The sequence below is a fragment of the Carassius carassius genome, chromosome 34 (genome assembly GCF_963082965.1).
Source record: "Carassius carassius chromosome 34, fCarCar2.1, whole genome shotgun sequence".
Taxonomy (NCBI): Eukaryota; Metazoa; Chordata; class Actinopteri; order Cypriniformes; family Cyprinidae; genus Carassius; species Carassius carassius.
The window spans coordinates 23,794,916-23,809,273 of record NC_081788.1 but is presented as its reverse complement, the minus strand read 5'-3'; the positions used below and the strand labels follow the sequence as shown (position 1 = coordinate 23,809,273).

General features: G+C 37.2%; 2 protein-coding genes across 8 annotated transcripts in view; both read right to left on the bottom strand.

Annotated features, from left to right (window-relative positions):
* Positions 1-2,522: 2,522 nt before the first annotated feature.
* On the bottom strand, positions 2,523-6,187 carry LOC132115239 (insulin-like growth factor I). 2 transcript variants are annotated; one of them, XM_059523625.1, is made up of 4 exons: positions 6,097-6,184; positions 5,210-5,360; positions 3,945-4,105; positions 2,523-3,589 (listed from the first exon to the last, which is right to left on the bottom strand). In XM_059523625.1, exons 1-4 carry the CDS (start codon positions 6,163-6,165, stop codon positions 3,371-3,373), a joined length of 600 nt encoding a protein of 199 aa, XP_059379608.1. In that variant the 5' UTR covers positions 6,166-6,184; the 3' UTR covers positions 2,523-3,370. The 2 variants fall into 2 exon arrangements, with proteins under 2 accessions (XP_059379608.1, XP_059379609.1); XM_059523626.1 differs by having other exon boundaries at positions 2,524-3,589; positions 5,210-5,357; positions 6,097-6,187.
* A 4,936-nt stretch (positions 6,188-11,123) lies between these two features.
* LOC132114796 (plasma membrane calcium-transporting ATPase 3-like) overlaps positions 11,124-14,358 on the bottom strand; it is a 32,585-nt gene continuing 29,350 nt past the window's right edge. For 4 of the 6 annotated variants that reach the window (XM_059523123.1, XM_059523125.1, XM_059523124.1 and 1 more), the window contains one exon: positions 11,124-12,134. In XM_059523123.1, coding sequence (XP_059379106.1) covers positions 11,736-12,134 — 399 coding nt within the window. In that variant the 3' untranslated portion in view covers positions 11,124-11,735. The remainder of the gene's footprint in view (positions 12,135-14,358) is intronic. The other 2 variants (XM_059523127.1, XM_059523128.1) reach the window with 1 other exon arrangement.

The window sequence follows — 14,358 nt, the reverse complement described above, 5'->3', positions numbered from 1 at the left end:
AAGGCTACGATTCGAATTTACGCCTCAGCCAAACGGTTAAACAGAAAATGCGAGCAGCACGCGATGATGGAGAGAAAACGGCCAGGTGGAGCAGAGAGGGAAAGAACAAAGAAGAAAAAAGCACTACAAGAAGAAGCAGCAAAATGTTGCAAAATTACTGACCTGTTCAGGGCTTCAAGTGCAGGTCAGTTTCATCTGTAAATACAGTACTTTTTTCTTCGTTAACTTAGTATTGAACTGCTAGCAAATGTAAGCGGTAGTAAGCCCTTATTAGCCTACTATCGTCACTCAAAAAACTGTATGCTAAAACTGTATGCTAAAGGAGATTAATATTATTTAGTGTAAAGTTACATTAGTAATTTAACAGACAAATATTAACATTTTATATGGTATGGGAGCAGGGAGACAGTAGTGATAGTGCAGACATCAACAAAAAAAATTATGCAATAACATTTTATTAGACAATTTAGAAAATTACGTCTGCCCTTTTGTGAGGTTTAAAAAAATTGTCCTTCTTTTTTTTAATCAAATGAAGGTGGAGACAGTCAACCTAGCACTAGCTGTGGTGCAATGGTCGAGGCTGATGATCCTGGTGGAAGGGAAAGACAGAGAGATCTTAGGGAAAATGAAGAGAAGGAAAAGGGAAGTGAGGGTACCATTCAAGAGAAAGCCTTTAATTATTTTGTACGGCCCCAGCCTAAGGATTTAGACCATTTCTTCCGCTACCATCCACAGCAAAGCCCAAAACAGGCCATTCCTAACATCTTCTACAGCAAAGACAAAATAAACAGGAAGTGGCTGACATACTGTGAAGAGTCACACTCTTTATACTGGTCCATTTGTCTGGCATTTGCCAAACCCTCAGCTAGTGATAGTTAATTTATCAAAGGTGGAATGAGTGCATGGAAGCATGTTCATCAAAGGATTGCTGAGCATGAAGGGAGCAAAATCCACAGAGAGAGTGCAGAGGCCTATTTTCTCAGGGCAAACAAGGGAGATATCAGCACATCGAGATCAAGTAAGGAAGAAGCGTCAGGTCATGGAACGTGTGATTAATGTCATCAAGGTCATTGGTAAGCGTGACCTTAGTGTGGTGATGAACACGAGAGTGCTTATTCCTTAGAACACTTGACTTTAGATAATGGAAATTTTTTAGAATTAATACTGCTGCTGAGCAAATATGATGCCTGTCTGCAAGGACATGTCAGTGAATGCATTGAAAAAAGTAAAAAGCTGCATGAAGGTGGACGTAAAGGAAGAGGATCCCTTGTGACTTTGCTGTCAAAGACAACAGTAAACCAAGTCATTAGTGTTATCAGTCTCTTAATCCAACAAAGCATTGCTGAAGAAGTTAAGGAAGCTGGAATGTATTCAGTACAATTGGACACAACACAAGATTTGACATCGAAGAATCAATGTGCAATTGTACTCAGATATTTGACCAATGTCATCAATGAGAAACTAATTGCAGTAATCGACTGTCAGTCCTCTACTGTAGAAAATCTTGTTGTTTTGCTGAAAAAACTTTTGGAAAAAATTGGCATTGACATCAAGAAATGCATTGGCAACTCAACAGATGGGGCTGCAAACATGCAAGGGCAGTACAAGGGATTTTCTGCACTTCTCAAACAAGAGGCACCAGCACAAGTCCATGTTTGGTGTTATGCACATATTCTTAACCTTGTGTTGGCAGACACAACTGGAATTGTAGTGTCAAGTGCATCACTTTTCTCCCTGCTAAATGACATTGCTAATTAGGCCATGCATAACCAACACATAGACGTTTATTTTATTTTCTCTCATTTAACGTCATTTAACGTTGGTCATCCTCATTAATGTATTTTAAATAGTTTTCATATTTAGATATGACGGCCAGAAAAAATTTAGTTCTGTTAAGTTTTTGTTATGTTGAGTTTTTCAGTGCCATTGACTCCCATTATTTGATTATTATTCTGGCGTTTCCTTCAGTTTTCAGTCCATAATGGCGGCCGCGCCGTCACGTCATGGGGACAACTGTTGCTATGGAGCGTTCTATTGAGTTTAGCCTCTTGGGCTTCTACTCTTTGTCACAGCTCAAGGGCAGAGAGGGGCGAGAAGTGTTTTCAGCTGGACAAACCTCACAGAGAACGATACATGACTAACTTTATCTCTGCAGTGTTACATTACAGGACCTCGAGCAAGGTGTGCTAAAATTTTATATAAATACATATGACTTCACAAAAGTTGATCTCCATTAAAGTTTTCTGAAGTATGTAGATCAATTTTAGACTTAATTAATACTTTACTATACAGCAACTTTATGGGATTTAAATCCCATACAACTTTATTGTAAATATTCTAATATTACATATTTTGCCTTGTTTGCAAAAGTAGCCTATGGCAAATTTAGCTGTAGGTTGTGAATTGTGATGGAATATGTTTTTGTAAAAAAAAGCTTTGAATCCCCTTAATATTACTTAGCCAACAAACATGCAAACACAAGCAACACTACAGTAGTTCTTTTTGTGGTTTAAACATCTTTGAACAGTTTTTTTCTCTCTGTCCTTGGTCCTTTAACTCTTTCATCGTTGCTGTGTGTTGCACTCGTGCACTCTAAAGACCTTTGTGAAGATCATCCAAGTCATAACACCAAACTTCACCAATGCATACCAAAAAGAAACTTATTCCATGTTTAGATAGTGATAACACACCAAGGCTGTGGTGATATTATTTATTCAACTTAAACAGACTAATGTTTTTGCCTTAGAGGTCATTGGGATTTCTAATAATCCCAAAAAATTCTTAGAAACATGCGACTTTCAGGATCCTACAGCTCTCACTAGAAGATTTGGAATCTGTCTGTGTGCAAATCTGCTTGTAGATACATATTACACAAGTATCAGAAAATCCCAACCACAGAGAACATAAATTAAATGTAAAAAACATAAGAAAATATATTTGCTAATATCAGTAATCTTTCATTGAAGAACATCACATTTACATTCAAAAAGACTTCCCTCAGCCATCAATGTAGCATATAGCAGTATAGCATCTAAACACTTTCAACTTTTGTCCTTAAATTACTTTGAACTTGTTTATTCAAATGCATCGGAGAACTGAAGTCAATGCTCGGAGGGAAGCTGAAAACAAAATTGAATGGAAAAATACAATTCATTTTGAATTCAGCATGTGTTTAGTGAAATTAATACAAGCCATGAGCGATCACAAACACCCTACTCTTCACTTTCATGGCATGAGTGGCTTTGGCATTTTGTCCTCTATACTTTCTCTTACATAGTTCTCAGTTTATACGTCAGCAAGGACAGAATAGTCTTTTTTTAGAAAAGGAAGGTGATTCATTGGGTCCACGCAGATCCAAAAAGAGCCATGATTATCGTATGTGGTGGATAAATGTTGGTCCTGATGTCACTGTCTCAGTGGAAAGATGCTGTTGGGTTGAGGTGGGTTGGTTGGTTAGTAATACTGAATCTTTGGAGTGCCATCGGTAAAGCATTCGCTCTCTAAGTCTTTGAGAAGCAGCTTCCTCATCTCTGTTCATCTCTGCTTGCTTCTGGTATTGCCTCTGAAACACCAGCCAAAACTGATCGTCCTGCAACAAACAGAAAAGCAGAGTGGGCATAATTTTCATGTAATTTGCTGGGTTTCAAAGCTGCAAGGTTTTACTTTCTGGAACTATTGGACATGTTAATATTTTTTCTTCCATAAAACATAAAAGGTTTTTATACAAGGATACAAAAAAATTCAATATAATTTGGTACTTCCTTTTTGAAGATCCAACTCCCATTAACTGTAGTTAGGTGCGTGAATGAAAAAAAATACAGAAAAAAGTCCAATAGGTTAGAGAGTAAATGATGACTTTCATTTTTCATTATTCCTCTATGCTTTACAAAGGCCAAATCAGCTATATGGGATCTGTATGTGTATCTGTAGAACTGAAGTCTCACCAGAGTCTGTTGCAGAGAAGCAGGGACATCACGCCGCACCCTCTTGGATTTTGCACAGTACAACTCCAGATGCTGGAGGTCACATCCACGCACACAACACTGCTCTACGATCCCTTTCCCACGAGAGCGAGGACCGCCGCTGCGGGCTGCTCCAGGTTTACCTTACAGACACAAAGCAAAATGCTTTTAATGCAAGTTACATTAATGTGAGTTAGCTGCAACTATCAAACTGCCAAAACTGTGGTCGTGCAAGACAAATTGTACCTTGTATTCTCTAAAAATAAATAATGCACTTAATAAATCTACAATTGAACAAACAAAAGGTAAAAAAATTGAGGTCAGTAAGTTTTTTTTATATAGAAATTGTTACTTTTATTCAGTAAAGATTCAAAAGTGAGTTAAGACTTTTACATAAATATATCAAGAAAATAATAAATATAAATAATCAGGATATATATATATATATATATATATATATATATATATATATATATATATATATATATATATAAATAAATAAAAATATTTATAAAAATAAAAAGGAATTAATTGCATTTTAAAATATTTTTAAATAGAAAACAGCTATTATAAATTGTAATAATAGTGGACAGTTTTACTATTTTTAATTAACTGATTTTTAATCAGTTAAAAAAACTTGAGTGGGCTGTATATAGTTCATGTAACCCACTATTAGGATTTTTTTTTTTTTTTTGTCAAATTGCTGAAATAAGATATTGTAAGGCCATGTCATAATGTTCCTTTTGAGAAAAGGAGTGAGAAAATGGGAGAGAAAAGTGTCAAGGTGGCCTTGGATACGGAACAGGGTGAAAGGACCTCAGTTAGCAGAAAAAAAAGTTGATATCTACACCCACAAATCAAGAGTACATGTTGGGGTGGTAACTTACGTCATTTATTAAATGTTTCATATCAAAAACTATAACTTCATACAACCTACAACTACAGATGATAACTGTTTGCTACTGGTTGGTTGATTTGCATCAACACCATAATGATAACAGATAACAGTCTTGTATCTTCAGGACAAGGCCACTTTTAATACACTGATATTAAGTGTTATGAATATAATGTTATGAGTGAGCTTAATGATTTAGAGACAAGTCACTGTGTTCCCCCCAACGGTACATGATAAGTAACCATGTCAGGGTTTGACTCACACAATCAACACACACATCTTTGAAACCAGAATTGTTTCTACAAACACTGGATTTTAGACGTGTAAGATGAAGTTTGTAAGTGACTCTCACCTCTGTAAAAGCCACGGTCCCCACACACAAACTCCAGGTCAGCAACTAGTTCTCGTCCACAGCGTGCTTTGGCAGCCTCGCCGGCATCTGGCAGGATCAGGACGCAGTACAGGGAACAGAAGACACACACACTTCGCCAGCTGGGCACCTGCTTCACCAGAAACAAACTCTCAGCCACCTGCATCTTATCGGACAGTTACACTCCTGTCAAAGCAACGGATACAGTGCTTGACGAATGACGCTCTGAATACATTTTGTTTTGCAAACCTCACTGATCTGAATGCATGTATGAAAAGTCCAGATGGCTTTGCCCTGCACGATGCTTTGAATACAGATTACATGTTGCCTTACACTCTTAAAAATAAAGGTTCCAAAAGAGTGTTTTTGCAGTGATTCTTTAGAACGTTGCTTTTTTCTGCAGATTTTTTCAATAATATAAAGAACATTTCGCGCAGTGGAAAGGTTCCATTGATGTTCAGGGTCTAAAGGACCTTTATTTTAAGACAAAAAACTGCTGACTCAGAAAATGACCTTTTGCAAAAGCATAAACTGCATCTACATCCCACACGACAAATTGACGTCATAATAGCTCCCTGACATGCAAACCTGCATTGGGGGCAGTAATTGTTAGGCACAAAAAGGTAATTTGACTCATCCATGGAAACTAGTCATTTAACAAAAAAGGAAAGTTTTGTTGACTGACTTTTATGGAGCATTGAGTCTAAATGCCCCAAAATAAAGTAAAAAACAGCATGAAGTGGCCCTTTTCCCATAATTCTACACCAAGATAATGTGCAACAGGTGTAGTGATCCTTTATATGAAACCCTGATCCTGATGCCTCCCACTACAATACCATTTTTCTATACAAGTGCATGTGGAGTCTTACCTTCAGCAGGAATCCTCTAAGAATCTGAAGCCGTCTGGCATGACTGGTTGCCATTCCGTCTGATGGCATGTCTTATTTTTTTTTTTTTATAGTTTGGTCTCTCTAAAGAGCTACTGACGTTCCTACTCGGGTGTGCTCTTATAGGAGGACCAGGAGGGGACGGACCAACTGCACACACACACACACACACACACACATCCTAGCCTTCCTCTTCACAGACAGCTCCTAATCGCCAATCTTGTCTTTTATAGGAGACGCATGAAACTACAAAAGAAATCTGAATAATAAACAACAACAAACCAAAACTGATATCCTAATGTTATCCATTTGAGCCTTTATAGCTCAGTATGCTAAAAGGGATGAATTTATCTGACAGATATTATTAATTTATTGTGTACAAGCATATACAGCTTTGAACTGTCATCATTATCTTATAACGTCGGTTTCGAGATTTTCTGCAGCATGACATTGAAATCCATCTTAAGAGTGACGACAATAGAGGAAGAAGTTATCATGAGTATATCTCAGCAAGAAGCCGGTGAAGTGATTTTGGAGTGTGTAGGCTTCAGCTGGAATGATAAATGAAACAAAGATAGATGTAGGAATGCATTCAGAGCCAATCAAGTAGAACACACTTACAGATAAAATAAAGACAAAACGCTATGTTAACAGTCAGATGTGTGGGTACATTATTAACTGGAGGTCCGATGTACAGCAGTTGATTTACATAATGAAATGACTAATGCTCAGTATGACATAAAACCTCTTATTTGAACCGAGAATGAATTATTAGCAGCTAAATCAAACATTGCTATTCACAAATTATTCACCGTATTTATTGCACAAACAGATAATATTCGTAAATGTGTCTCTTATGGTGTGAAAATTATTATTTTGCATTTATATTTTAATTAAATGACAATATCTGTGCTGTCAAATAATGAACAACTGAATTAACAAACTTATTCATCTTAAAGGGATCGTTCACCCCAAAATGAAAATTGTCATCATTTAATCACCCTCAAGTTGTCTCAAACCTGCATAAATTTCTTCTGCAGCTGAAAACAAAAGAAAAATATCTTCTTTTGTGTTCAGCGGAAGGAAGAAAGTCATTCAGATTTTGAACATCTTCAGGGTGAGTAAATGATGACAGAATTTTCAGTTTTGAGTGAACTGTTCCTTTAAGCTTTATGACATTCTTCTGCTGCTCAAATAATATGATGCACAAGGAACTTTTATAACTCCTGAACAGACATCTTTGGCACAGTCGGATCCTCTAAATCTGATCCGTCGGCTTCAAGTTGAAGATGCTGAGTGCAGCTTCCTTCTGTCTCAGCCGAGCTCGTAAGTGGTTGATTCTCTCCTCCTGGGCCAACTGTTCAAAATCAAACGCAAGACAGCTCTCAGCCCTGGGGAGCAATGCACTCTCTGAACGCTCATTGTCATCGTCAGATGTCTCTCTTTATCCTCCTGCTGCTTCTTGGGGCTGTTCTGAGATGCTAGAAGATGTGATGTTGATCTGGGAGTGCTGGAGGACACTGGGCAGGGATGTAGACGTCTCCTGAGCAGACCCTCAGGAGATTTAGGTGTGCTACTCCGTGACCTGGACTCTGATGTTGTCTCCTCTTCCTGTGAATTCAAAGGCAAAATTTATTATTAATAAACATTCAAAGTTCACAAAGGTTTTGAAAGATTTAAAGCATTACTTAATCACTTTTAAAGTCGTGAACGATTTGTTTTTATACAGATTCATAGGTACTGTACTGTTTGGATTGTTTTCTCTGATCCATGTTGAGACGGAGGGACACTGATCTTCCTGGATGTGGAGCTGGACAGGGACTGCAGAGGCATGTTTTTCATTTGACACATGCTTCCTTGGGAATGTAAACCACAAAGTTCTCCATGACATTCAGAAGAGTCTGAACCTGTGGGACTGGTTGAATAAAGCTCTCATATTATTGCAGCCTACTGTTACTGTGTGAGTATTTTAAATGCGAATTTTCACTAAATACTTGACATATAGACCTCTACACGTTATTTAGTGAGAAAAATGCGCAGATGTATGCCGACTGCGAGATGACTTTTTAAAGACAACGGTGTATTAATTTATTATAATTTTATAGTGTCAACTGTATGATATTTTATCTGAAACTGCTGTTATCAGAGTGATTTTATCGTTAAGAACGACCAACGATCAATCAGCTGACAAATGTATATGGGAAACATATAGTAAGCCAAAATAAAAACAATTATCATGTAACTTAAGTTACCTAAAAATTGTCACTTGACTCGAAATATAAGCGGTACATTCATGTTCACACCAAAGACAACAAATGCAATTCACGACCAAAAAAAAGACCGTTTTTTTTTAAATATATGCACAGAGACAGATACAACCAACGATCTATGACTGAATTGCTCATCGCGTTCTAAACTGCCAACAGACAGTGAAGCCACCGGAAGTGTTCGATCCGCCATCTTACTAATCCCTACCAGCAGAGAGCACCATTGAGTTACATTCAAACCGCTGTCCTAAAATAACTGTATTTGAACAAATCAGTCAAATGGGATTCGTTTTTATGTTATGTGTATGTAAATTCATCTTTACTTCAGATGTTATCTGCAGTGTTTACGGTCTTTTGGGCAGTATAAGCGATATATTCAAATAATTTAGGTGGGTGTGTGTGCTGCTCACTGACTACACAGGTAACTGATCCAACACAAAATATAGCCTTTTTCTTGATGAAGATAATTTTTCAGGAATTGTTAAACATGAGTATTAGTATCGGAAATGGATTTGAATATATTACAGTGGATAATATAATAATGTTGTTAATATTGCTCTATAACTGAAAAGCTTAACTTACTATCTGGGAAATAAAGCTTTATGTCTTTAAATCCGTACTGTATATGGTCAGTTATTTCTCTGAATAAATTCAGATTTCAGAAAGAGCACTTTGTCGTTTGTTTTATATGTTGAGGTCATGTCTGTCTTTTGTTTATCATGTTCATGATGCTCACTACTGTAATGAACGTAGCTTTTTAATAAGTAGGGGAAATTCGCGACCTTTAAAAAAATAACCATTTACATGCCTAGGGTGTTTGCATTGTAATAATGTACAGAGATACTTCATATTTATAAACGCTGACTTGTTAGGTGATGTTTTCTCATTAGAATCATACAATTTCCTATTAATTCAATGGAACATTTACGCACACTAGGGATTACCAATATGGCGGCGCAGCGGCTTCACTTAATGACGCCATGAGCAAATCAGTGGATACAACTCTTTACAGTCTATGGTTGCCGCTTGATACAACTCTTTCCACTCAGCGAGGACTACCGGAGAAAACTTCCGGAGTTTGATGTCAAAATAAAAATCATTGTTGTAAAAGTTTAATGTCGATACAGAAGTAGAACGAAGACAAAAACTAAAACTGTTGGTAAACGTTTAACCTCTTAAGTGCCACCGGCCCACCGGTGGACCTGTTGGCGCTCTTTTCTTCATTGTCTGTTTTCTCTGTCAAAAATCTCAATAATACTCATGACTTACATATCATTTGAAAACCTAAAACCTCAAAATTCCTCCTGTGGAAACCATTTTGAAATCAGACATTGGGTTACTATGGAAATGGTACTTTATTATATTTTGGCAGTTTCCTTCCACTTAGTGGGAGGAGTAGGTGTCATATTACAAAATGTATGTCTTTTAGAATCAAAACTTTTTATAATCGTGACAAAATACATATCATCGGAAAGGTCAGAGTCTCAAGATTCCATATTTGGCCTATTTCGTGATAGAAGTTATATAGATATTTAGACGAGACAGAAAAAATTTAAACGGAGCTTTGATGGCACCCGGTGGCTGTTTCTGGTATATTTTTTGATACTTTAATATTTTGAAATTAAATTAAATTTATGCATTTAGCAGACGCTTTTATCCAAAGCCACTTACAGTGCATTCAGGCTATCAATTTTTACATATCATGTGTTCCCGGGGAATCGAACCCCCAAAACTTGTGCTTGATAGCACAGTGCTCTACCAATTGAGCTACAATAATCTGCAGATTGACTTCTTAAAAGAGAGTCGAACTTTAGGTCTGTATTCCAAAGCATCCATGAATTATATGTTTTAATATTGTACTTTCACATCTATATTCAAAAATGGGGGATGGCACTTAAAGGGTTAATAAATCATTATGTCATTTACCAGTTTATTCAGTAGTTCTACCTAATACTTTTATTACTTTCCTTTTCTCTCTGTCGTTTAGCAGGTTGGTAATAATGGAAGTAATTAGCTCTCCATGGCCAAGTTTTCTTTGTAAATTATATTTGATTTAATTATCATAATCATAACCTGATTATAATAGTTAAAGTTAAAAAAGCAAATGTTCCAGAACAGTTTTAACCCATTTACAATATTCTTGTTTTTAAACCGAGAAGTAATAAAAAAAGTTAGTTTACCTTCAAGCTTGACAAGAATCTGGCAGAATATGTGCACTGTTCCATATGACTCGAGAAAGAGCTGGAATAATGCAGTCAGTGTGAGGCATAAACAAACTTAGGGTAAATCATGCAGATGTTCTAATGATTTTAAAAGATTAAAGAGTTCCACATGTATCTGATCAAAAATCTTTGCCTATGTATCTGAACATTTTATAGACCCATTTTAAGCACATAGACACCCGTTCTGACTGCTGGGAAAGTAATTTATATTTCCCAACAAACACTTTCTAAGCATTTATTTTCTGACAGATTTACGTCTTGCTGATCTGTTTTACTGACATAAGACATCCTAAAAAATGAACTGATATTTCCTAAATCCTGAAAATGTCTTTCCTTTCTTTTTGAACAGTGGGATATGTCGTGTTTTCAGGAATAGGTGAGAAGCTCAAAGTCGAGACAATGCTCTTGCACCGTTGCCTCTTTCCTCCGTCATTTCCAGCAAGTATTGTTAGTAGTATTTTCCTCCAATTGTTATGTTTTTGTTTTATTTATGCTGCTGATATATATTCTGTTATTTAATTTTCATTTTATTTTAATTTAACGTACACATCACACTCTAACACAGATAACAGAGAGAGGGGCACGTGTGGAACCAATGAGAACATAGACACGGAATTTAACAACGGCAAACAAACAAACAAATACACATACATACAGACTTGTGCCATACATACAAACATACGCAGTTATATAAAGCTAAACGATGAAATATCATAACTGGAGTATAATTACTGGAGTATTAATTGCTGTAGTTTGAGCAGAAATATAACCACTATCATAACTGGAACAATACTGTTATTAACTAAAAGGCTTGAAAAGGAGTAATCCCCAAATAAACTCTTTTTTTTCTTCTTCTGTTTTTTTTTTTTTTTTTTAGACAGAGTCCACGCCTACATACACGTAGATCCATCTCATCATTTTGGGTACTTTTTCAAGTGCAACATACTGTATGAGAACATAATTGGTCACATTCATGCGGAGCAGGTTTGTCTTTGGGTCACACAAGATACTGTAAAGTACCACTGAACATTTTGAAGCAGTGAATCTGTGATAGTGATAGGAACAAAGATAAGGTACAGAAACAAGCGTTTCTCCATCTAGCTGGCAGTCTCAACTGGCTGACCTCTGACCTTCAGAGGCACGTCTCCAAGCTGTGCAGAGGGCTCGCGGGGCAGGGAGAAACACTCGAGCCCAGGTAGACGCGGCTCTCAACAGCGTTGTTGTTGCAGTTGAGGGTGACCGGCAGACTCTGCTGCCTCAGTGGGCGGGGCGGGTAGCGGGATCGCGGAGGCCTCTGGGGTTCCTGGGGCTGAGAGTGAGGCCCGGGGTGACGAAGAGCCACACGCACGTGGTTATGGTTGGAGTGTTCCGATTCATCGTCCACATCCGTCTCGTCGATCAGGGGGATGTTGTGGACCGAGTCTGTGATGATGAACTCCGGGTGCGCCTGGAAGTCGTGAATGGAGTTCCGCGACTCGGGCCGCTCGATGCCGTCGTAGAGGGAGCTACGGAAAGCTTTCACCACCCGGATCTATACGTCAAGGGTGCAGGGTAGGAGATGTCAAAGGGAAGAAGATGGAGGGATCAAAGGGACAGAGAGGTGGAGAGAAGTTTAGTCCCCCCATAGCGCACTACTCGAGCGCTTTCAGCTAGCTGACCTGTGAGAGCTGAAAGTTTCACATCCATTAAGGCCTTCGGTGCAGTAGGCCTTTGAAAAGAAAGAAACAAAACTCCACAGCCATTCTATAGGCCTCTATAGAATGACGCCCAAAAATATTCATTTAAATCCAAGTTGTAATTACAAGAAAAGAAAATCTCAAGATAATACACAAGACGGCAAACACCAATTTTCCAATAAGATGGAAGGATATCATAAATATCATGAAAATGATCTGTCAAAGCAGCCTTAGCCCCCTGTCTGCCTTCCATTTAATACATGGTTCTAACGAATGACACATTAGACATAAATTTAAGCTTTTTTTTGTTGTTGTTGATGATCCAAAAGTTGTTATTGTTTTTTACCTCTGAGGTTTTATAAACAGAAAGACATGTCTGTTAAAAAATTAACAGATATAAAAAAACATTATAAAAGACGTGTCTGAAAAGTTCACAATTTTTCACTGTTGCCAGTTCAATACCAGGTGATTAAAATTAATCGAACACTCTAAAAAACAAAAAACACATGCAAACAAACAACAGTAAATACACCCATAAAAATATGTTACGAACACAAACACTTACACACAGTGTACACAGTACACACTTAGAAAACACACATAAAAGTGAAGTTTACACTACACAGCTGTGCACAGAACGCACAAACACAAAAACATACAGGAAATAAAGACATGCGTATTCACATACTGTTAGTGTTGACAAATTCTGTAATACAGATTCAACAGTCTTGATTACTGTAAGCATTATTTATTGATCTGACATCATCAGTTTTCTATTTGTTACATTTATAGGGTATATTTGAAAGCCTTTTCAGATTCACTTTCAGTAAATCAATGAAAAAAAAAAAATTAATCAAAGCAAAGTATCTTTGATTATATTAGCTTATCTAATACGAGGACATTTAGAAGATCTTAATTGCCTTGTTTTTTGGAAAGAAAAAGAAAACCCAAACACTCTATGCCCTCAAAAGTATGAACACATTAAATGGGACTTGTCTCCCATGCACAATAATTCAAGTTTCCTTTTCCTGTTCATGCATGGCATGCAAGTACACATTCAATAGAAAAAAAAATCCATAACATCATTCATTAAAGTGGTCCGTTACTTGTTCTGACATCCTCGTTCTTGTCGTGTGTGGTTATACAGCAGCCATGGTGAAAACGCATCTTCTTGAAAAATCATTTGTGTGACCATGCATGTTGAACCGTAACATTCATTGGATCTAAGTTTTTTCCCGCTCTCTGCATTCTACATGCATAGCCAAACCACGTTCGGGAATGACCACAAAGCAATGTGACTGACAGAGGGAGGGGACTTCACAACATGGACACAACAGCACTTCTGTGGCTTTGTTTTTCCAAAGAGCCATTCGTTTTGAGGTTCCTGCTTTATTCCAAGCTGTTTTCTTTGCTACGCAGCACTGACATTGTAAACTTTCGAGTATAAGGCCCAGAATTTGTAATGGTTATGATATCAAAGAGGAAAAAACACATTGTGTATTAACTGCAGTGAGGAATCAGCTAGTCTTTTGTAATTCAGGCACTGGATGGAAAAACAGTAAAGAGATTGTGTTTGAATAGTTGTTCCAAACACATCACATCAGAACTCCTCTTGAAGGGAGGTGAAAGACAGACGTTTGAAGGATGGAGGTCTAAACCTACAGCACAAAGTCATGTTCTTTTGTTGCGGCATGATGGCCCAACAAAAGCTTTTGAGAAGCAGCCCTCTTGTGCAGCATCACCAAGGCATGTCTACATTATTTTGCGAAACTATAGCAATCCAAAAAATATAGTCAATGTAGCTGGATTTTTCCCTTATCTGTTGACTTTAACAAAGCACAAAATGCTACAAGACGATGAAACAAGGACAAAGACGAAAATATAAACCAAAAAAAAAAAGAATATACTGGACAAGACTGACAGGACAAGATTAGACACTAAAAACCTATGTTAAAAAAGGAAGAAAAAGGAGTACAAAATATAATTCATTTTTAAAAGATCATAAATAAAAGTAACTGAAGATTAACACTAAAAGGGAAATGATAATGAAAATGGGGGCCATTCCAGCTGGGCTAATGC

Bases quoted from the DNA above. Each gene is read 5' to 3' on its own strand.
- LOC132115239 (XM_059523625.1), bottom strand. From the start codon at position 6,165: ATGCCATCAGACGGAATGGCAACCAGTCATGCCAGACGGCTTCAGATT. The intron at 4,106-5,209 runs GTGAGAGTCACT...TGTGTCTGTAAG, and splicing joins GGACCGTGGCTTTTACAGAG to GTAAACCTGGAGCAGCCCGC. The intron at 3,590-3,944 runs GTGAGACTTCAG...TGTTTGTTGCAG, and splicing joins CTTCTCTGCAACAGACTCTG to GACGATCAGTTTTGGCTGGT.